Here is a 23,152-nt window from a genome sequence, read left to right as displayed (position 1 = left end):
ACCTATCTCCAATTCTAAGCAAATGTATTGCCACTCCTGGCTAATCAAAGACTCCTGAAGGAAGAAGGGTAGTTTGCTGACCTTGGGTGCAGTATGACAAATTCTTTTGGTGAAATTGTCAAGCATGTTACTAAAGATTGATTTGCTTGGATCCTATTGGATTCCTTGGTTTGTGTGCCTGTCATGGCATTGTGGGTGCATTGATAAATCGTGCTGCACACTTTGTAAGACTTAAAATTTTAAAAGGAGCTGATGCTTGAATTTTGCCACAGCTAAATTTCTTTAATCTTTAACGGTACAGTTGAAATGTTTACACACTGCACTTTGTAGCATCTTTACAGGATGTATCCTATATATTACAACTTTATAAATTACTTTATATAATAAATAAAAGGTACAGGTTATAGTAGAGCTGCAGAAGGCCCATGCAACAATACCCCAAATGTTTGGATATATCAAAATGGCAACTCTGACATGTGGCGTGTTCAGATCAATCCACATTTTGTTTCAAACAGAATCTTTGTTCAGTCCAATTTGGTGTTAATTTTGGCAGGTGTACCTATCTACTTGCTGCTCATCAGTAATTTAGTTAGCTTTTTCCAAACTTTGCTACTTATGTTGGTTACAATGCTGTCTATTATTAAAAGGAATTGGACCTGGCTCTAATTTACAAGTTACAGGCAGTTGCTTCTGACTAGAAAAAGTCTTAAAGGGACTTGATGTCTGTGTGTTGATCTTACTCATGGCGTGTGGACCTCATGGATTGATTTAAAGTAAATCTTGTTTCTGCTTAGAGGTTTATTTTCTTAGGATGAATACTATTAATTTAAAATTGGAAGAAATTTGAGTAACAGGCATCATGTCTGAAACATTTCTGCATAATTGCACTGGGTTAAGGACCCGGCTCATGCTGACATTATCACATTATTAAATTTGCAGACCTAATTTTGCACATGTTTGGATATTCTACATTTTAAATGATAATTCATTCTTCCATTTGTTTTACCATTCGTGGGTAGATCTATTTGACAATTCGTTTTATATTACTTAGTGTATCGCCAACTTTGGAATAAACCGCTTGACTTGCGGATTCAACATGTTGGGCTGATTATAGAAATGGGGCTGAATTAATGACATTCAAGCTGTGGATAGTTTTAAGATGTTCTTCGTATATTTTAATTTGTGCTACGGGGAGTTAGCGAGTTTTAACTGCCATTCTCACTGATGTGCTTTTTGCTTCCTTTGAAACCCCGATCATCAGTAATCATATGCAGACACGTTTTCATGATCTCCCTTCATGGTATCCTAGGTTTTGAAGAAAGTTGGAGCTGTATAAATGTACATCCCGTAACAGAGACACAGATGCATTATCTGTTTGCAGGCATGCTGTCTACTGACATGAGAAGTCAGTCTTTCCAATCTTTGATTAGAAGGACAGAGGTGTTGTGACCTATGAATTACTTAATGATCACTTTTAATTGAGGACAGGGGGGAGGAGGAAAAGTCCATTTGCTCATATTTAACTCCATCCCTTCACCACCACCGCCCCACCCCAACAAAGCTACTTTCTGCTTTTTCATTTTTTCTTTTGAAATGCAATGTCAAATTTTGAAAGTATCCATTATTCTAATTTCTCTCTCTAGGATAACCTTCAGGGTTATAAGACACAGAACAAATTCCTTAACAAGGAGATCTTGGAACTGTCGGTGCTTAAGCAGAATGTTGAAATGAGAGAGAAAGCTCTGGAAGCAAAGGTATTTTAACTGCAGTTTAATTTGTATGTGGATTGGTGGAATATACAGATTAAGTCCTACTGTCTGAACTGTTGCTGTTAAGGGCAGTCATTCATTCCTTAGTGTTGAGTACTAATTCTGTATACGTGCTGTAAATCCTGCAGCAAGCTTTATTATTCTCAATGTACACCATAAGAAATATGTAGATTAATGGACACTTGACCAGACTTGAAGAAAGCTGGAGGAGACATTTCTGGCATCTCATGTGGACTCCTGATCATGGTGCAGGGAAAAGAATCTTCTTCCATTGGCAACTTCTCTTTTCACTCCAGGCCTTCAACCTCTCACCATCACTACTTTTTTTTTCTCACACTGATATTACAAACATGCTGTCCTACATGCTCCTCTGCTTCCAGTGCTCGAATTTATTCTTTTCCTGCACCTAAGAACTGGAGCTGCTGACCTCCCTCAGCAATCCCTCACCCCTCTGGGGCATTTTACGATGCAACCTTGGCATCACTGATACTTCCTGATTCATCACCACTTGTTCCTTTAATGCTTTTCAGCCTTGGTGATATCTTTACAATCTGGCATATCCCCTTCACCCAGGCTGCTCAGTTTGAGAAAAAACACGCACGTGCACACGCACACGCACACACACACACGCCTGAAGACCACAATGGAAAACCCACACCTTCTGAAACAATTTGTGTTCTGTTTCAGTATATATTTGAACATTGCCGTTTCCTGTAGGAATATACAGGGCAGCAGATGGCGATTTGCAGATGTGTGGCCCTCACCTAGGTCAGAGCCAGCTGCTGCTGCCAAGACGCGAGTAATACAAAGACTGCCTGCCAACTAACTTTCGACCCATGTATTTGTCTGGCCACCTGCTATTTGTGTTGGACATATGTACTGTTATCGGTACTGTTATGTTATTTATGTGTTTTGTATGTATTTTTCTTCTGCTTTTGTGATAGTTGGGCATATGGATTGAGTCCAAGTGAGTGATTCAAGTTGGAAAGTTCTGTGCAGTATACCTTTACATAAAGGTTTTTAGGGATAGCTTTGGGAATTGCAAAAGAATGGCATGTGAAATGCCCAATATATTTCTCTCAATATGTTGAATGATTTTGCGACCTTTGAGATGCATGTGATTCCTAACTAGCCCAAGTTGTGTGAAATATTTTTTGTTCAGTAATGTTTTCTAAGGTAGCCTCAAGAAAATTTCAGCATTCATATTATTTTTTAATAAATGATTATCCTTGAGAGGTTAGAAGTGTTTAATCTGTTTAGTATAACTTACATCTACAGACTGTACTATGAAGCCAATAGTATGTTCCTATGACTACCCAAGCATAAATTGTCAAACCTAGCTTACAAGAAACTGAGGCCTTCCAAATCCAGATGGGCTGGTAGCACATCACAAGATACCATTATTCAGTCAGCTATTGAGAATGGGGAGAGGTTAAGAGCAGAATCATGTACACAGTGATCAACATTTGGCTGGAGCACTCTGAATTCCCAATGTTCATCGCCAACATCCTTAATCAATGCCAACAATTTGAATTTATATGGCGCCTTTAACAGTGAAATATCCAAAGGCAGCTCACAGGAGCGTAATCAGACAAAAAAAAGACAGTGGTCCACAGAAGGTGGCCAAATTCTTGGTCAAAGTAGGTTTTAAGCAGTATTGTGAAGGACTGAAAGTTGATAGATCCCCTGGACCAGATGAACTACATCCCAGAGTGTTGAAGGACGTGGCTAGAGAGATAGTGGATGCATTGGTGGTTATCTTTCAAAATTATATAGATTCTGGAAAAATTCCTGAAGATTGGAAAGTAGTAAGCCCACTATTTAAGAAGGGAAACAGGGAGAAAACTCAACTACAGATGTGTTAGTTTGATGTCAGCAGGGAAAATGTTAGAATCTATTATAAAGGATGTGATAACTGGACATTTAGAAAATAATGATATGGTTGGGCAGAGTCAACATGGATTTATGAAAGGGAAGTTATGTTTGACAAACCTGTTGGAGTGTTTTAAAGATGTTACTTGTAGTGTAGATAAAGGAGAACCAGTGGATGTGGTGTATTTGGATTTTCAGAAGACTTTTAAGAAGTTCCCACACAGGAGGTTGGTAAACAAAATTAGAGCACATGGGATTGGGTGAAATATACTGGTATGGACTGAGGATTGGTTAACAGAGAGAAAACAGAATAGGAATGAACAGGTCATTCTCAGGATGGCAGGCTCTTACTAGTGGGGTGCCGCAAGTAATAGTGTTGGGACCACAGCTGTTCAGAATTTGTATAAATGATTTGGATATGGGGAACCAAATGTAATATTTCCAAATTTGCTGATGACATAAAACCAGGTGGGAACGTAAGCTGTGAGGAGGATACAAGGAGGCTTCAAGGGGATTTGGTCAGGCTAAGTGAGTTGGCAAGAACATGGCAGATGGAATATAATGTGATTAAGTATGAAGTTATCCACTTTAGTAGAAAAAACAGAAAGGCAGAGTATTTCTTAAATGGTGAGAGGTTGGGAGTTGATATCCAAAGGGACCTGGGTGCCCTTGTTCATGAGTCACTAAAAGCTAGCATGCAAGTGCAGTGAGCAATCAGCAAGGCAAATGGTATGTTGGCCTTTGCAAAGAGAATTGAATACAAAAGTAAAGATGTCTTGCTGCAATTGCATACAGTCTTGGTTAGACCGCAACTGAAGTATGATGTACAGTTTTAGTCTCCTTTTCTAAAGAAGGATATACTTGCCACAGAGGGAGTGCAACAGAGGTTCACCAGACTAATTCCTGGATGGTGGAATTGTCTTATGAGGAGAGATTGAGGAAACTGGGCTTCTATTTTCTAAAGTTTAAAAGAATCAGATGTGATCTCATTGAAACTTATGGAATTCTTGCAGAGTGTGACAGAATAGATGTGGATAAGATGTTTCACCCTGCCTGGTGAGTCTAGAACCAGGGTAAACAGTCTCAGAACAAGGGGTAGGCTATTTAAGACTGATGAGGAATTTCTTCACTCAGAGGGTGATGAATCTGGAATTCTGTACCCCAGAGGGCTGTGGAGGCTCAATCATTGAGCATGTTCAAGACAGAAATCAATGGATTTTTGGATACTAATGACATCAAGGGATGTGGGGATAGTAGGGGAATTGGCATTGAGGTAGATGATCAGCCATGATCTGTTTGAATGCCAGATCAGTCTTGATGGGCTGAATGGCCTACTCCTCCTCCTATGCAGAAATTCACCAAGGCTCCTTCAAAAGCATCTTCCAAACCCACGACCACTACCATCTAGAAGGACAAGGGCAGCAGATAGATGGGAACACCACCATCTGGAGGTTCCCCACCAAATCATTCACCATCCTGACTTGGAAATATATCGCCGTTCCTTCACTGTCACTGGGTCAAAATCCTAACAGCACTGTGGGTGTACCTACACCACATGGACTGCAGCGGTTCAAGAAGGCAGCTCACTACCACCTTCTCAAGGGCAACTAGAGATGGGCAATAAATGCTGGCACCGCCAGCGAAGGCCACATTCTGTGAATGAATTTTTAAAAAATGTTCCTATGAGAGATGGAGAGAGGTGGTTTGGGGAGGCATCACGGACTGGGTCTGGAGAGAACTGAAACCCTTGTGCCCTTTCCCTTGCTGTCCATAATGTGTGTGGGTTTGGAGAGGAAGGTGTGTGTGGCTCTTAGCCCCCGGAGTGTGGTCAATTTAGAAATAACCAACTATTGTGGGTTTAATTAAAGCCCATTGTTTATTTACAAATTCAACCTCAAAGTCTAAACGCTACATCAATCACTCCCATCTCACAAGAAAGGTACAGTTAAAGAAAATAATATACTTCTACAAGTTGTAAACTAAAAGAATAGTTCATAGTATATGTAATGGGCTCATGGTCGAAGAACAGTTGCTCTGGGCCCAATAAAGTAATGAGTCTTTTTCCACTCTAGCATTGTAGCTTTCCCCCCACCCCCGCCCAATTTAGTGTCATCTGCAAATTTAGAAACTCGGTTTCTCATTCCAACGTCAAAATGTGAATTGTGAACAGCAGTGGTCCCAGCACTAATCCTTGTGGAACACCACTTCCCACCTTCTGCCACTCTGAATAACTATCATTTGCCCCCGGTCTAATTTCTGTCTTGAAGCCAACTAGCAATCCATTCGGCCACTTGTCAGAGAATGTGGAGCCAGAGGACCTTATTCATTAGGGGCACCTTATCGAAGGCCTTTTGAAAACCCAGATAAATTCAATCTACTGCATGATCAATGTCTACTTTCTCTGTTACCGTCTTAAATTCAATAAATTTGGCCAAACAAAATTTTCCCTTTTGAAATCCATACCAACTATTCATTATTATATTTCTTGCTTCTAGACGTTCTTCTATTCTCTCCTATTTTTCCTACCACATATGTTAAGCTGACTGCTGTTTAATTCCCTGGACGTGTTCTGTCGTCGTCCTTAAATATCGGAGTTACAATTACTATCCAACAGTCCTCTGCCACTACACCTTTTTCTCAAGAATTATTAAGTAATGAGTAGTCTTGCCTCTGCTATCTCTTCCCTAGATTCTTTTAAAATATGTTTAATTTATTCAGCGCATCCCTTTTTATTTTAAATGTGCTTATCTCATTACTCATCTCATCATTCAACGTCATGTCTACCTACCTGTTCTATCTCACTCGTAAATATTGAAGCAAAATCATTAATATTTCTGCAATACTCCATCATTAACTGTGGTATTACCTTGCCTGTCCCTATCCTATTCCTATCACAGCCAGCCTTTTTTATTGATATACCTGTAAAATATTTTACTATTTTGTTTTATGTTCCTTGATGATTTCATTTCATAGTTTCTTTTTGCCTGCCTAATTCTTTTTGACTTCTCTTCAATCTCTATATTCTGCCTTATCCTGCACTCTCCTGCTCTCCATGCCCTTAATGTTGCCTCTTTACTAACCCTCAATTGTTTCCTTGCGTCTTTATTCATCCATGGAATCCCATTCATTTACGTTGTTGTTTGTCAATATTGTTGCCCATTTTATTTTCCCACGGTCTATTCCCAGTCCCTCCAAAATTAGTTTTTCTCCAACCTTTTTGTCATACGTATGTCCTTCTCTGTCACCATCTAGCTTATTTTTATTATGGTCACTATTGCCTAGATGTTCCTCTACTTTTACTACTCTTATCTGCTCTGGCTCATTCCCCATTACCAGATCCAATAGCGAATCTTCAGGAACAGAAATCAGAAGAGAAAAATTCACATTTATATAGTGCTTTTCATGACCACTGGAGGCCTCACAGCATTTGCAGCCAATGAAAAATTTTGTACTTTGAAGTCACCGCTGTAATGTAAGGAATGTGCCAGCCAATTTTCGCTCAAACTTCCACAAACAGCAATGTGATAAGAATCAGCTAATCTGTTCTTTTGGGATGTTGATAAGAGGGATGAATATTAACCAGGCCACCGGGGGAGAACTCCCTGCTGTTCTTCAAAGAAATTCCTTTTGATTGTGTTCCTGCTACTTTTTAATTCAAAACAATGTTTTATAACTAGAGTCATGAAAGAAAGAGAAGAACTCCAAGGGCAATTTATTATTATTTAAAGCTATACTGGAAATTGAAGGAAAGACTAGCAATTAAATCAGGAAGCTGCTTGTCTGTAATACTAGTTTAGATGAATCTAGATTATACGATATGATTCTTGTCAGTTTCCAGGTGAAATGGTTTTGAGTTTGACAGTTTTCAAACTGTGATAAAAACAGAAGATGCTGGGAAAACTCAGCAGGTCTGGCAGCATCTGTGCAGAGAGAAACAGAGTTCACGTTTTGCTCTGAAGAAGAGTCATACAGACTCTCAACATTAACTCTGTTTCTCTCTCCACAGATGCTGCCAGACCTGCTGAGTTTTTCCAGCATTTTCTGATTTTATTTCAGATTTCCAGCATCCGCAGTATTTTGCTTTTATTCAAACTGACTCTGTTGGCCTGGCCTTATTGAAACCATCTGTTTGTTGGAATAAAGCCATATACAGCTGAATCCTTTGCCTGTTCAGAGGACCCAACTTAAAAACATTGTTGAAAACCATGTAACAAGTAGTGTTTAAGGCTAAGTGCCTGCTTTCGTAGTAGTGAAGCTGTGATTCCTGCTTCCCCCTTTGTGCATGTATACCTCCAGACCCAGTTATCTGCTCCTGCCACTGTCCATTCGAGCATTAATAAAAATCCAAAGTTATAACCCAACTTAAAATAAATTTCCTGATATAGTTCCACAAACTCAATACTGTTTGTGTAGTTCATGTTTCAGATGCACATTTATCTAAAAACACTTTCAGTATTTGGAGTCAATATGAAAGATACAGTCTTGAGTGGCTGAAAATGTTTTGTGAAAGTGATAGCTAAAATAATCTAGTTTTGAAGAATTTGGGGACTTTCTGAATAAATTCGGTGGGGCAGAGTGGCAGTAAGTGCTAATAACTCCAACTCACCAAGGCTCCTTCAGCACCTTTCAAACCCACAACCACTGCCATCTAGAAGGACAAGGGCAGCAGTTACATGGGAACACCACAACCTGCAAGTTCCCCTCCAAGCCACACACCATCCTGACTTGGAACTATATCATTGTACCTTCACTGTCACTAGCTCAAAATCCTGGGAATCCCTTCTGTCATGACTCACTGGGGATAGTGCGCTGTAATATCAAGCCCCACTGCTCCCTGAGCCGCGACAAGTGTGAAAAGTTTGACCAAACCACTTGCCCCAATTCTACCTAACTGTTTAATTTAGGTTAACAATATGAGCACCAGGTTTGTAAACTTAATAAGCAAATAACTGTTTATTGAACAAACTGTTGTTAACCAGTGGCAAAAGAAAGAAATATGAACTGCTAACTTCTAACACTATAACTTAAACACTACCCCCTTCTTAAATCCTTACGCACGCGCACACACACACACACACACACACACACACACACGACACACAAAACATGGGTTTTAAAGGTGGGATAAAACAGTTCAACAGCACCAATTCTGGAGTACAGGATTCGATGGGTTGATTTTGATCGATGTCTTCCAAATTCCTTTCAGCTCTTGTTGATGACACAAGGTGGCCTTCCATTATTTAGTTCACTGGTTGAGAACTTGCTTTTCAATGTCTCTAACAGTGGTTTTCCTCTTTGTCTCTTGACAGGGGTTTTCAGAGAGAGAGCAGGTTATAGAGATATGAGAAGAAAAGCCAGCTAGCTATTATTGTGGAATTACTGGAATCTTCCACACGCAGGAGAAAGATGTTTTAGGTCTTGTTTCTTTCAGGCTAGGAGCTATTCAGCTGCCATGCTCGTCACACAAAACCTTGGTCACCTGGTCAGGAGCCAATTAAAATGCTGTTGTCAGGCAGCTCCCTGGGTCCCGGACACCTTTCCGGCACACTCTGTTCCAGGACTGCAACATTGTGTATATATATCTCATCCTGTTCCAGTGGACATGTTCTTCAACCTGCAGCCATTGCAATCCCAATCCACAGTCCAACAGAAATAAAAAGATGTGTCCCTTACACTTCTAACTGTACTGTGGGTGCACCTACAGCACATGGACTGCAGCAGTTCAAGAAGGCAGCTCACCACCACTTTCTCGTGAGCAATTAGGATTGGGTAATGAATGCTAGCCTTGCCAGTGACACTTACATCCCATGAAAGAATTTAATGACACTACCTCATCTCCTAATGTGCTTCCCTACCCTTTCTCTTTGTAGGGTATTCTAGTCGTGGTTGCAAGCAGATTCTTTGTGATATTGTAGGTTGTCATTGTTATTTCTGTAGAAATAAAACTTTATAGGTATTGTAATAAAATTCCCATTCCCAGTGGAGACACTACAATGATGGCATGTCATTGACCTATCATCATTGAGAATGTTAGGAGTAATATTTATAATTGTCAAGAGTGACCCAACTTGTAAACCCACTTAACACACATAAACATAACCATCATCAAAATAGGTTACGTTTTTAAACCAGCATGAGTGTTTCTCATGTCTTGTGACTGTCACTTATATTTGTTTCCACTCCTTGATCAGCTAATGAGCGCTGTTCTCTGGTCTTATGTGATCTGTATATGTGTTTCTTTCCCTTCCCACATGAGGCATTCTGTTTCAGCACAGTTACATCACTGCAAAGCCTGGCAGGGGGTTGACACAACATACCTGACATAGTGTTGAATGTTGTTTTGAAGTAGGGAATCATACCTTTCTACTTGGGTGCTCCTGGTCTGTATCACAGACATTTGGTGGATGCTGGAGGCATGGCAAGATGGAAAAAATCAAATAAGCAGAAATAGACTAATACCACGGGAGTTGTGTTTTATTTCAGAAGTCAGACTGAACACGAAATTGTACCCATCTGATTTTTGACACAGATTTTCTGGCTTATTTCCGATTTTGGACAGGTGTAATTTGGGGTTTGTGTCAAGCCTTTGTTGGTTCAAAGTATTATTTGTGATTCATTCCATGAGGGAAATTCTAATACTCTTGTGGACAGTGGTGTAGTGAACCTGCAATGATTTCACACCTCCCTCCCATGGCGTACTGAGTATTGCTATAATTGCTAATCTTTGCTAACTGAAAAATATTATTAAAAGTCCTGATATTAAAGTGGGAATGTTAATCTTCCAATGGTAACTGTCCTTTTTTTCTATCTCAATAGTACTGCAGCCTGGAAGCTAGATTGTGCCAGGTAGAGAGCAAGTATCTTGTTCTCCTTCAGGAAGTTAAGAATCCTGTTTGTTCTGGAGAGAAGGGTCCTACACATGAAGTAATTTCCAGACTCCTGGAAGATGCACTGAAAGTGGACAGCCCTGAACACCCCGAGCAAACTATTCTCAAACCACACCCTGTCAGGTAAATCCCATGGTCACATCTCAGAATTGGGACTATTTAAAATTACTTTTTGTTGAAGGTTCTGCTGACTGGAGGCTAAAGGCTTCCCTACAAAAGAGAGAGAGGAAACCGAAGGATGGACAACCTGGCTGACAGACCTCTAACAGCCTGCTCCAAAGTAGAGAGGACTGAGGGCAGGTTACCTCCTTGTCCCCATCACTTGCATGGGGCACAGGGTGACTCAAACACAGGAAAGAAACAGGGAGGGGAGAAACCTTAACAGACTGCATTTTTAAACACTTTTTAAATTGAATTGCATAAAATTGCATAGAATATACAACCGACAAACTAGCTATTCAGCCCAACCAGTCCGTGTGGGTGTTTGTCTCTACCCTGTCAAAATTTTGAACATCATTATCAAATCACTCCTTAATCTACTCTGTTCTAATGAAACAGCCCCAGTCTTTCTATTTGTAGTCCCACATACTAGGTAGCCTCCTTTGTATCTAGATTGTACCCTCTCTATCATCTCAACATCCTTCTAATTGTATGGTATCCAGAACGGCACATAGTTCTTCAACTGTGGTCATATTAAGGCCTTGTGTAGATTCACTATTGCATCTCAACTATTATATTCTGTGCTGCTTCCCATGAAATCCAGTGTTCAATCAGCTTTCTTTATGACCGTAACCATTTGAGATGCTGTGTTTAATGTCTTGTGAACTTTAACTCCCAAATCATCCAACTTGCCTGCATTCAAAGAATAAATAGTGCTTATCCTTAACCAAAAGGGTATTCACTCACATTAACTGGATTTTTTCTGCAATTTTTTTCCATCATCTACGTCCTTTGATCCTCAATTATTTATTATGCTTCCTATTTTTGGATTATCTGCAAATTTGGCCATCTCTCCCTCTAACCCTATACCTAAAAAAAATCATTGTAAACTTGAGGTCATCAAAAACTCTACTGTCCATGTCTTAACTTTCCCCAAGTCCCATTCCCCTATCACCCCTGTGCTTGCTGACCTACATTGGCTCCTGGTCAAACAACACTTTGATTTTAAAATGCTCATAATTGTTTTCAAATCCCTCCCTCCATGGCCTTGCCCATCCTTATCTCTGTAATCTCTTCCAACCCCACAACATGCCAAGATATCTGCGCTCCTCTAGTGCGAGCCTTTTGTGCAACCCTGATTTTAATCTTTCTACCACTGGTGGCTGTCCCTCAGTTGCCGAGGGACAGTTTTTCCCTCCCTGCGCCTCTCCACCCCTCTACCTCACTTTCTTCCTTTAAAATGCTCCTTAAAACCTATCTCTGACTAAGCTTTGTCGTCTGACCTAACGTCTCCTTATTTGGCTCGATGTCATCCTGTGAAGCGCCATGGGACATTTTATTACGTTAAAGGTGCTATATAAATATAAGTTGTTGCTGGTGTACACAGTGAGCAGAACTGGTATCAGAACAAGAACTTGTTCGACACCACTACCATTTCCAACCATTCTGAGAAGCTACACTTAACTCTGTTTCCCCTCTGTATCACAAGTTTTTAATCTAATTTTCTATCCTCCCTCTAACTCCATACTCTTAATCTTCTTCAGTAGTCGCCTTGTTAGGGACTTTCTAAAGGTCCATGTAAACCACATCTGCCTTCCCTCAGCACCACATCCATTGCACTTTCCCTATCCACCACATCTCACCCCTTCAAAGAACTTTATCAGGCTTCTCAAGGATGATCTTCCTTTTTCAAATCTGTGTCGGTTGCTTCAAATTAGTTTTTCTTCATCTAGATATTTAGTAATTTCACCTTTAATTAATTATTCCAATTTTTTCCCTCCCACTGATGTTAAACCAACTGGTCTGTAATTACCCGACTTAGCTCAGTCTCACTTTTTAAAATTGGGTACTACGTTGATGCTCTCCAATCTTTGAGAACAGCTGTACTCAGAGCACTGAAAGATAATTTCTTGTTATTTCCTCTGATATATTCCCTGGGATCCTTGGATGTATCTCATCAGGTCCTGGCATTTTGTCCTCCTTTATTTTAATTAACTTTTCTTTTTATTTATTAATGTCTCATCTTTTAACCATTTTGAGATTTAACTTCTCTCGAAAATTTCCCATTGTAAACACCGAAGCAAAGTACTTAAGTATCTCCACCAATTTCTTTATCTTCTAATGCATTATCGTCTTCTCGCTGGAGGCCCCACTCATGTTAAGCACTTCTCCCTTTGCAGATATATTTGAGTAACATTTCTATTTAATGATTTATCAAATTCTGGCCTTGCTTTCTTTTTCCCCTTTATTAATTGCTTTCCTTATCTTTATAGTACCTATAGATCCCATACTCTCCTCACCTTGAATTTTTGTTTTGATATAAATATTTAATTTGGCAGTCTGTAGCTCATGGTTTTTCTTTAATTGGTATAGACTTTTGCTGTGCCTTTGCAATCTTATATAAAAATGCCATTGTTGATCCATTTGTTTACTGTACAAGTGATAACACCGTAAAAAGCAATTGCTTCAATGCTCACTCCTTAACTGGAGTGATCTACTCCAACTTCCATTCTTTGCCCTTGCTTCATCCTTCCATGTTCTATTATTTAAAAGGGAATTAGATGCCATGGTACTAATTTAATAACCAATCATGTTTCCAAAGGATTATTATTATGTCTTCTAACACTGTCCTTTCACATGATCATTTAGTGGCCGTTCATGATTAGCCCCATAAATCTGGAATACAGATATTTTCCTCGCATATTGCTGTAGCAGATGCTCCATTATAGTTCAGACAAACAGTTGTAGACTAATGTGGTTTCCAAGATAATCAATACTTATCATTAGACACTAGCCAGTAGACATCACACTGCATTCCAAATCTAATTAACACATGCAGCTATTTTCAAGCTTGCATGCATGGCAGAGTAAAAGTATACTTCTGAGCTGAGAAAATAATTGATATGGTTTTGGATTTGTAACTGCAGTGGAGCAGAACAAATAACGAGCTAATTTCTTAGAGTTGAATCATCTTTTGGCAGGAGATATTTCAGTTCACCATAATGAGAGGATGCTAAGTTCAACATGTGTCCTGACAAATATGTTGACTGCATTTGGGAAGAATTTTTTGATTTGCAAAAAGATACTATGGTGACATTTGTTTGGATGTTGAGTTAAGTTTAATTTAAGCTGACATCTAACTATACATCTTCCAAGTTCCAAAGTGAACAGTAAAAGTTAAACTTATACTTTTCATGTATGATTATTAAAGAATACTTGAGATTGGGACCAGAAATCTAGAATATCTTTTTGGTGGCTCTGAGATCAATCTAGATGAAGAGCAGCTGAACCTCCAATTATTAACAATTATTATAGGAGTGGCAGGTAGGAAGAGCTTAAGGTGGGAAGGAATATGAACAAAAGAAACATTAGAGCTTGAATGTTGGACCTTCAGTAAATAATCTTTTTATAAATATTTTTAACCTTAAGTAGTTTAAAAATTAAACTTTTTTATTGTTAAGTATGTTGTCTTTTCACTTTCAGCGAGTACGACATATATGGCTTCAAGACCATCCCTGAAGATGATGAAGAGGAGAAGTTAGTTGCCAAAGTTCGGGCTTTAGATTTAAAATCTCTGTCACTCACCGACAGCTACGAGATTTCCATGGGAGTTAAGTGGGCGAATTACTTTGCTAGCACCATGAACCGAGAAATGATGCGCACGCCAGAACTGAAGAACCTCATTCGCTGGGGTATTCCACACGAACATAGGTCAAAAGTCTGGAAGTGGTGTGTCAACCTGCATGTCAGAAAATACAGGGATAAACACAGTTCAGGGTATTTTAACTCGATGCTGGAGAAAGCACTAGAGAAACAGAACCCTGCTTCGAAGCAGATTGAGCTGGATCTTATGCGCACTTTGCCAAACAATAAGCACTATGCCTCACCGACCTCTGAAGGAATACAAAAACTTCGAAACGTTCTGTTGGCATTTTCCTGGAGGAACCCAGACGTAGGATACTGTCAAGGTTTAAACAGGTGTGAACTTACTCGTGTTTAGATAGGAGTCTTGAGTTAGCAATGAGTTTGTCCTACTCTTACCTTTTCTTGTGTGCACACTCTGCTTTTAGAAAGTAAACTGCCGGCCAAAGTAGAATTTGAAGCTAGTTTCGTTATGTAAAAAGTTCTTTTATTATATCTCCATTGTTAAAATTGTAGCGTTGTTCATGAAAAATGCAATTCCATGTTTAATCAGTGCACCCTGAGTACATTGAATCTAATGTGATCCGAGTTTGATATCTCTATGAAATAGGTCAGAATAGAGAAATGGGCAGTGAGAGTTTGCTCTGCACACCATGTAGTGAAATTATGAATCCATTTTTATAAATCAGTTTACAATTTTATTTCACGTTTGAAGGAAATTTCTCACCATTGTTTTCTATATTTGTCTTTTCAAAATCACACTTCTGCAATCCACGGGGACCCTCTGATTTACTGTTATAACATGGATACCCCAGAACCAGGACCAGCTCAGTGAGTCCTAATAATTGCAGTGTCAGTTTCCCTGCACCTACATTGCTATCTCCACTGAGCAGCGCAAGCTTTCTGCTGATGTAACGTTTTAGGTTTCTCAGAGGGAGAAGTTGAGATTTCCCAAAATCCCTTTTTTAATGGGTTGACTGTTTCTTTTCCCATATCCATAAATTTCCATTATTCAAGTAATTGATTCCAACTCTGCTGCTGTTCGAGCTGCTTGGATTATCACATGAGCCTGGCCCGGGAGGACTTAGTCTAGCACTAGATTGGATAAAAGAAGAATCAACAGCAATTTGCATTTATATAGCACCTTTATGTAGTAAAACCCTTAGCCATGTGGCTGACTCTTAACTTTTTCTTTCTTTATTCCTGGACATCACTAACAAGGCATTTATTGCCCATCCCTATTTGTCCGTGAACTGAGTGACTTGCTAGGCCACTTCAGAGTCAACCACATTGCTGTGGGTCTAGAATCACATGTAGGCCAGACCAGGTAAGGATGACGTTAGTGAACCAGATGGGTTTTTAAGACAATTGGCAATGATTTCATGGTCATCATCAGACTTTTAATTCCAGTTTTTTACTGAATTCGAATTTCACCATCTGCTGTGGTGGGATTTGAACCCGGGTTCCCAGAGCATTACCCTGGGTCTCTGGATTAGGAGCTCAACACCATCCAGAACAAAGCAGCCCTGTTGGTTGGCATCAATTTAAATAGCGATCTCACAACAGACGGATCAGATCAAAGCTCTCATCCCATGAAAGGATGAAAAACAACACCCCAGGTGTTCAGGAGCGCTGTCAAACAAAATTTGGCACTGAATGACACAAGGGGTATTAGGACAGGTGACCGCAGGCTTGATCAAAGAGAGCTTTTAAGGAGTGATAAAAACAGAAAATACTGCAAATGCTCAGCTGTTCCAGCAACATCAGTGGAAAGAGAAGCAGCGTTGATGTTTCAGGTCTACGATCTTCCATCAGAACTTGATAAAGGTCATCGATCTGAATCATTAACTGTTTCTCTCACCACAGATGCTATCAGACCTGTTGAGTATTTCCAGCACTTTCTGTTTTTATTTCTGACTTCATCTGAATACAGCATCCGCAGTATTTTGCTCAGTAGTTAGGGAGTGTCTTAAAGGAGGAAAGAGAGGTGGAGAAGTTTAAAGAGAGAATTCCAGAGGTCAAGGCAATCAGGCAGGGTCAACATGGTTTTGTAAAAGGGAAATCATGTTTAATCAATTTATTGGAGTTCTTTGAAGGAGTCACATGTGCTGTGGATAAAGGGGAACCGGTGGATATACTGTACTTAGATTTCCAGAAGGCATTTGATAAAGTGCCACATCAAAGGTTATTGCAGAAAACAAAAGTAGGGGGCAACATATTGGCATGGATAGAAGATTGGCTAGCCAACAGGAAGCAGAGAGTTGGCATAAATGGGTCTTTTCCTGGTTGGCAGGATGTGACGAGTGGTGTGCCACAGGGATCAGTGCTGGGGCCTCAACTTTTTACAATTCATATAAATGACTTGAAGGGATCGAAGGAATGGTTGCTGATGACGCAAAGATAGTTAGGAAAGTAAATTATGAAGAGGACATAAGGAGGCTGCAAAGTGACATAGATAGGTTAAGTGGGTGGACAAAGATTTGGCAAATGGAGTATAATGTGGGCAAACATAAAATCATTTATTTTTGGCAGGAAGAATAAAAAAGTTTATTATCTAAATGGTGAGAGATTGCAGAGCTCTGAGATTCTGAGGGACCTGGGTGTCCTAATGCATAAATCACAAACAGCTAATATGCAGGTACAGCAGGTAATTAGAAAGCTAATAGAATGTTATCATTTATTGTGAAGGGAATTGATTACAAAAGTAGTTATGAGACCTCTGGAGTATGGTGTACAGTACTGGTCTCCTTATTTAAAGAAAGATGTAAATTTGTTAGCAGTTCAGAGAATGTTTACAAGACTAATACCAAGAATGGGCGGATCATCTTATGGAGAAAGGCCAGACAGGTTAGACTTGTATCCACTGGAATTTAGAAGAGTAAGAGGTGACTTAATTGAAACATGTAAGATCCTGAGGGGTCTTGACAGGGTGGATGTGGACAGGATGTTTCCTCGTGTGGGAAAATCTAGAACTAGCGGTCACTGTTTCAAAATAAGGGGGCGCTCATTTAAGACAGAGATGAGGAGAAATTTTTTCTGAGGGTTGAGAGTCTTTGGAACTCTTTCTCAAAAAGCAGTGGAAGCAGAGGCTTTGAATATTTTTAAGGCACAGCTAGATAGATTCTTGATTAACAAGGGGGTAAAAGATTATCGGGGGGTAGGCAGGAATGTGGAGTTGAGGTTACATTCAGATCAGCCATGATCTTATTGAATGGCGGAGCAGGCTTGAGGGGCTGAAATGCCTACTCCTGCTAATTTGTATTTAGTTTAGGGGCCTGGGTGGCTGAAGACACTGCCACCAATAGTGGAGTGTTGAAAAGCAAGGAAGTGCAAAAGGTCGAAATTGGAGGAGCCCAGGGATCGTGGGGCTGGAGGAGGTTAGAGATAGGGAGGGTTGATGCCATGGATGGATTTGGATATACAGATAAGAATTTGAAAATCTCTGGCCACCTGGCAATACTTGACTGCGTTCCAATGAGAAGCAGTCACAACACAAGTCAGAAGGTTTCTAAGCTGATTGCTGCCAGGCTAGTGAGAAAATTTAACCTTTAACAGAGGCACAATCTAGACTGAAGAGACACTCAAATGTGAGCGTGGACCATAAAATCCCAACCCATACTACTTCATTTCAGTCTGAGAAAGTAGAGCAACAAAATGGGAGTCAGCCAGATGTTGATTAATGGAGTGGGCACATGCCACTGTTGTGATTTAGATTTTAAAGGTAATCTCACCCTAATATACATTGACAAGGCTACTGGCCAAATGAAGTCCTGTAATTCAAGGAAATACAGATCTGTGCATGGAAGATAAAGTCTGGACGCGTCATTCTGTTCACTTGTGCCTGCAAATGCATTAGTGATATTCTTACTGCATCGCAGCCAAATGTAGTAAAATCTCATTAAGGAATGTTGACATGGAGTGTTTTTTTTATATGACTTGGTAGTGCAGTAAAGAGTGAGTAAAATGCATTATCCATTTATGTTCTGCTATACGCTTGTCATAAATGGGCAGGGTTCAGAATGAGAATTCTAAACTAAGACAAATTATATATTTCTTTTCTATCCTTTCTCAGGGCTGGGAGCCATTTGCTTCAGCACAGTTTATTGTCTCTGTACAGAGTTGTCAGCATGCCAGGCATCCTTTACTTAGAAATTTTACATAGAATCGTACAGAACACATGGAGACCATTCAGTCCATCATGTCTGTATCTGCTCTTTGAAAGAGATATCCTGTTATCCCACATCCCTGCTCTTTCCCCATAGACATGAGCTGAAGAATTTCTCCAGGGAATAGTATCTCCAACCTACTATCCCCAGTGGCTAAACTCTGGAAGTCCTGAAAACGATTGCCGCCATTTTCATTATGCTGAGGAAGCTCGGTTGATTTTCTTCCCAACTCCCTCCTCAAGTTCGCTGCAAAAAGTAGTTTCCACTGGCAGCATTGTATCCTCAAGACACAAAGCACTTAATGCGTGTTATGAATGGAAGGGCCATGCAACAGTGTTAACAGTTACCGAGTGTGCCAGCCTATTTCGTATTGAGTTCTTCTTGTACTCCTGTCCGTACTGAAAGACAGAAACAGCAGACTGAGATGCATCAGTCAGGCTAAAATAGAATCAAATTTATTTACACAAGACTTGGCTATACTGAAGCAAGAGGATTGGGCCAGATAATTGACAATGCAGTACACTTGCTCAATGTTCTAAGCTTTCCCAAAAAAAATAGCCTCTGGAAGTGTTGAGTCCTTTTCAGCATTAACTGAGCCCTGGAAGATTGTAACATGGGTGAGCTCCTGTCTGTGGAGCCCTGTCTCAACACTGCAAGTTGTAAACAAATAGTCGAAGGAAGGACTTTACAGAATAAAGAAGCAAACTGCACTTACATTGCCTAATAGGCTTTCAACACCAGAGAACATAGCAGTCCTCTCACCCCCATCATCTATCCTTTGAGAAGACGTAGTTTCCATCTCAGGAAACAGGTGATTAGATTCTTTGCTCTCTCGACTGTTGTTCACTGGGCTAGGCTGGAAAACACGCATTATTGGAATGTATATCTGCGGAGATAATTATCCTCGATGTTTGTTGCAATCACAGCCGACTGTACTTCTCCAGCAGCAAACATCAATACATTGTCATTTTAACAAGCTGAGGTACTAGCCAGACACACTCCTAAATCCTGATTACAGGCTATTTTATAAATTTGAGGGCGGGCTGCCTCCTTTCTATCGAGCAGCTATCGCCAGGCAGTATTTGAATCACTTCATCCAGACAGAAAAAAAGGTTCCAGAATTTATTTTAAATGCAACAGCTACATGTATTTATATAGTATCTTTGATGTCGTAAAATGTCCTAAGGTACTTCATGAGCATTATCAACAAAATTTGACACTGACCCACTTGGGGACATTAAGGCAGATAAGGTAGGCTTTAAAGAGCGTCTTAAAGGGGAACAAAGAGGTGGCCAGGTTTAGGGAGGGAATTGCAGAGTTTTGGACCTAGGCCGTTGAAGGCATGGCTGCCAAGGATGGTGCAATTAAAATTGGGGTTGCTTAAGAGACCAGAATTGGAGGAGCACAAATGAGGGTTGTAGGGCTGCAGGAGGTTACAGAGATCGAGGGGGGGGCAAGGTCATGGAGCGATCTGGGGGTAAAAAAAAGGGGTTGTGAATTTTAAAATCGAGACGTTGTTTCACCGGGAGCCAATGCAGGTCAGCAAGCATAGGTTCAGCCTCGCACTCGGGCGAGGTGGTATTGGTGGTAAAGGAGCGGAGTTTCTGGTGGGGAATGAAGGCCGAGAAGGATGATGTCATATGGGATGGCCTTTTTATAAGAACTGTTTTGGTGCTGCGGTCAGGCAGAAACCTAATTGGAGGGATTCAAGCATGGAGTTCCAGGAAAGATGGGCATGGATTTGGGATGTGACAACATCTTCAAGGAGTTTGAAGAAGGAAGGGAGGTTGGAGATGGGGCAGTAGTCTGCAAGATCTGAGGGGTCAAGGGTTGGTTTATTGGCCTATCGAAAACTTCAGATTAAAATTATAGTGGAGATGCTGTAATTTGAAGGAAGGCTGAAGCTTGCTTCCATAATATACCCTGTCATATAGAACCAGCGAGTCTGCAGCGGGGAGCTGCTTGCTCCACCTCAAACCTCAAGGTTTGAGTTTGATTTTATCAACACAGTACGGTGTGTCGAAATTTACAGGAACATTGTCCAATGCAGTCTGCATTAGGACATGTGTTACATTTAACCCCTGGAACGCCTCCTCTAATGTTCCTTTCATTATTGGCTCCTGACATGTCGGGCCGTCCTGATTTGCTAATCCTGATGTATCGCAGCTTTGTTTCTTTAGATCCCTCTGCCGTTTCCCCCTGTTAGAGGCCAATGCAATTTCCATGAACATTCCTGATGATTGACGGTCATGATACAAAACTCAGTGAATGCTTTGCCAGTGTATTTGAACATTCTCTCAACTTTCTAATCGGCACTTCAACGTTTGCAAAGAGCTTCCTCCACTTGCCTCCTACCCCAACCCAAAAAAATAAAAGGAAGATGCAAAACTGAGTCCTTGCCGATGCAAGGAACATTCAGGAGAAACAATAGGATTTAGAAACCTGCCAAACTATTAAGAGACAAATGGAATTGGGGAACTGGTGACTAATTGAGTTAAGTGGTTCTTCCCACTCTTTTCCCCCCCCCCCCTTCAAATCCCAGTGTACAGAATATCTGTGAAACAGAGGGGAGGGAACTCTTGAACTGCTATGTTTGTTCTCGAGTGGAGCAGTTTGACTTTTAGAGTTTTACCGGCCATCTAAGAGACTGGGACTAGTTAAGGTTGACTGTTTCCAAAGTGCTTTTGCTGCACACCTTTCAGCCAGTCAAGAACGTGCGCTTTCCTTTTGCAAAAGGACAGAAAAAGTGAAATCAGTTATGTTTTTGTTCTTTAATTTCCGATTTGGAGTGGTTCAGTAACGACAATGATTTATGGCGCTAAACATCTGCTTCTTGTCATGTGTTTGAGTCCCTGCTGTTGGCAAATGCCCCAGTTTTCCAGCCAATCCTATTTTCCTTTGTTCATTTCTTTTGGGGCTCCTGATCAAGGCAGCTTCATAGATACTTCTCCCCCTCACTCCCCACAGGAAAGTTGATCTCAAATAATTACAATTTGCAGTTAATGTTCGTCCCCGGCGCTGTTTATCCACTGCTGTCATAGTGTCGATGGCTTAATAGATCAGGAAATCTTTAAATGTGCAGAGTGTGCCATCTAGTGGTGCCTGTTGGCACCTACAGATCATAAGAAAATTCATGAATGAACTAAGTCCCAAATATGTTGTTTTTCCAATTGAGTGGCTGGTTTACTGTAACAACCTACATTTTGGAAAAGCGACTATCTGCTATATTAAAGGAATCTGACTAATGTGAATTGATCATAGATTTCTAGCAGTGTTATCTAAGTTTTGAGTAGTGTGGAAAATAAATTGATCATGGATTTCTAGCAGTGTTATCCAAGTTTTGAGTAGTGTGGAAAATAAATTGATCAATCTGCTCCAGAGAAGAGATTTAAAGTATTAATGAAAGCCAATTGCTGAAATTAAGGCTGTAAATGCTGAGACCCTGGACATGTCGCTGCCCTTTCCTACAAAATAATCACAGAGCACAAGGCGAATGCAATTGTACGGGACACAGTCTCCTTTGTCCAGTGTGCGGGTACAAAGATTAATATAATTAAACTAAACAAGTATCTAACACAGATAAATCTACCTAATACAAAAGCAAAATACTGCAGATGTTGTAAATCTGAAATAAAAGCTGAACATGCTGGAACTGCTCAGTAGGTCGGGCAGTATTTATGGGGAGAGAAACAGAATTAACATTTCAGCTTGGCCTTTCATCAGAACTGGCCACCAAACAGTCATCGACCTGAAGCGTTAGCTTTGTTCCTCTCTTCACAGCTGCTGCCTGATCTGCTGAATATTTCCAGCATTTTATTTAAAGTCTACCTAACTTTACCTCGAGGCACCCTGAGTTTGCTCAGTTTCAGTGGCCCTCATTGAGCATCATGAAGGATGATTTTTATGTTATCATGCAGTTCCAGATGTGCAGTCGCTGAATAAAGTTACCCATCTCTACATGGGATAGGAGAGAATCACTACAGATTGAGGAGCAGCTCCCCCAAAAAAATCCTGCTGAATTTCAAATAGTTCCAAGAGAGAGTCTACAGTGGCCAAGTGTAAATTATCTGTTCCACCCACTCCATAATTGTGGGCATGTTTTGTGATAATGTTCAGGTGAAATATGACTCAGGCCCATATCTTCCATCTGTTGCATGTGGCTAGCACCTTCTATCATGTTTCCCTCCCTGTTCTTTTTTGTGGCAGGCAGCTGTCGTCCATGCAAGGAAATACTGTAACAGGGAAGAGCTAATGGCCCATTCTGTGATCTTTCTTCTGGTGACACACCTAGAGATTAGGCCAGTCCCAGAACGGGAGCACCGGCCTCAGTGGGTTGGAGATAAATCTGTATTGGGAGGATGGAAAACATTGGCACAATAATTATGTATTTTCAAAATGCGACCTCTACTTTTCACATGGCAAAGTCTTCACCACTCCCCCCCACCCTCTCTGGTCCTCCCAGCCATTGGTAAAACGGCTGCCAGTTGTGATCAGGAAAAACAGAATGTATGAAGGAACTGCAGAGAGCTGCTATTCCTGTCTGGGTAAAGTTCATTGCCCAGATCAACATAGGAAATATCATAAACTACTCATCTTAACCAGGAGAGAGCAATCTGGGTGAGGAGCAAAGTAATTCACATAGAAAAAGAGCATCCTT

General features: G+C 40.5%; 1 protein-coding gene across 1 annotated transcript in view; it reads left to right on the top strand.

Annotated features, from left to right (window-relative positions):
- Positions 1–23,152, top strand: part of tbc1d2b (TBC1 domain family, member 2B) — a 110,254-nt gene that overhangs the window by 73,352 nt on the left and 13,750 nt on the right. Inside the window, exons 7-9 of the mRNA XM_078532517.1 lie at positions 1,644–1,754; positions 10,458–10,651; positions 14,171–14,665. Of these exons, the coding sequence (XP_078388643.1) occupies positions 1,644–1,754; positions 10,458–10,651; positions 14,171–14,665 (800 nt within the window). The remainder of the gene's footprint in view (positions 1–1,643; positions 1,755–10,457; positions 10,652–14,170; positions 14,666–23,152) is intronic.

This window comes from Cetorhinus maximus, chromosome 30, assembly GCF_964194155.1.
Source record: "Cetorhinus maximus chromosome 30, sCetMax3.hap1.1, whole genome shotgun sequence".
Taxonomy (NCBI): domain Eukaryota; kingdom Metazoa; phylum Chordata; class Chondrichthyes; order Lamniformes; family Cetorhinidae; genus Cetorhinus; species Cetorhinus maximus.
This window is presented reverse-complemented; position numbering and strand designations above follow the sequence as displayed.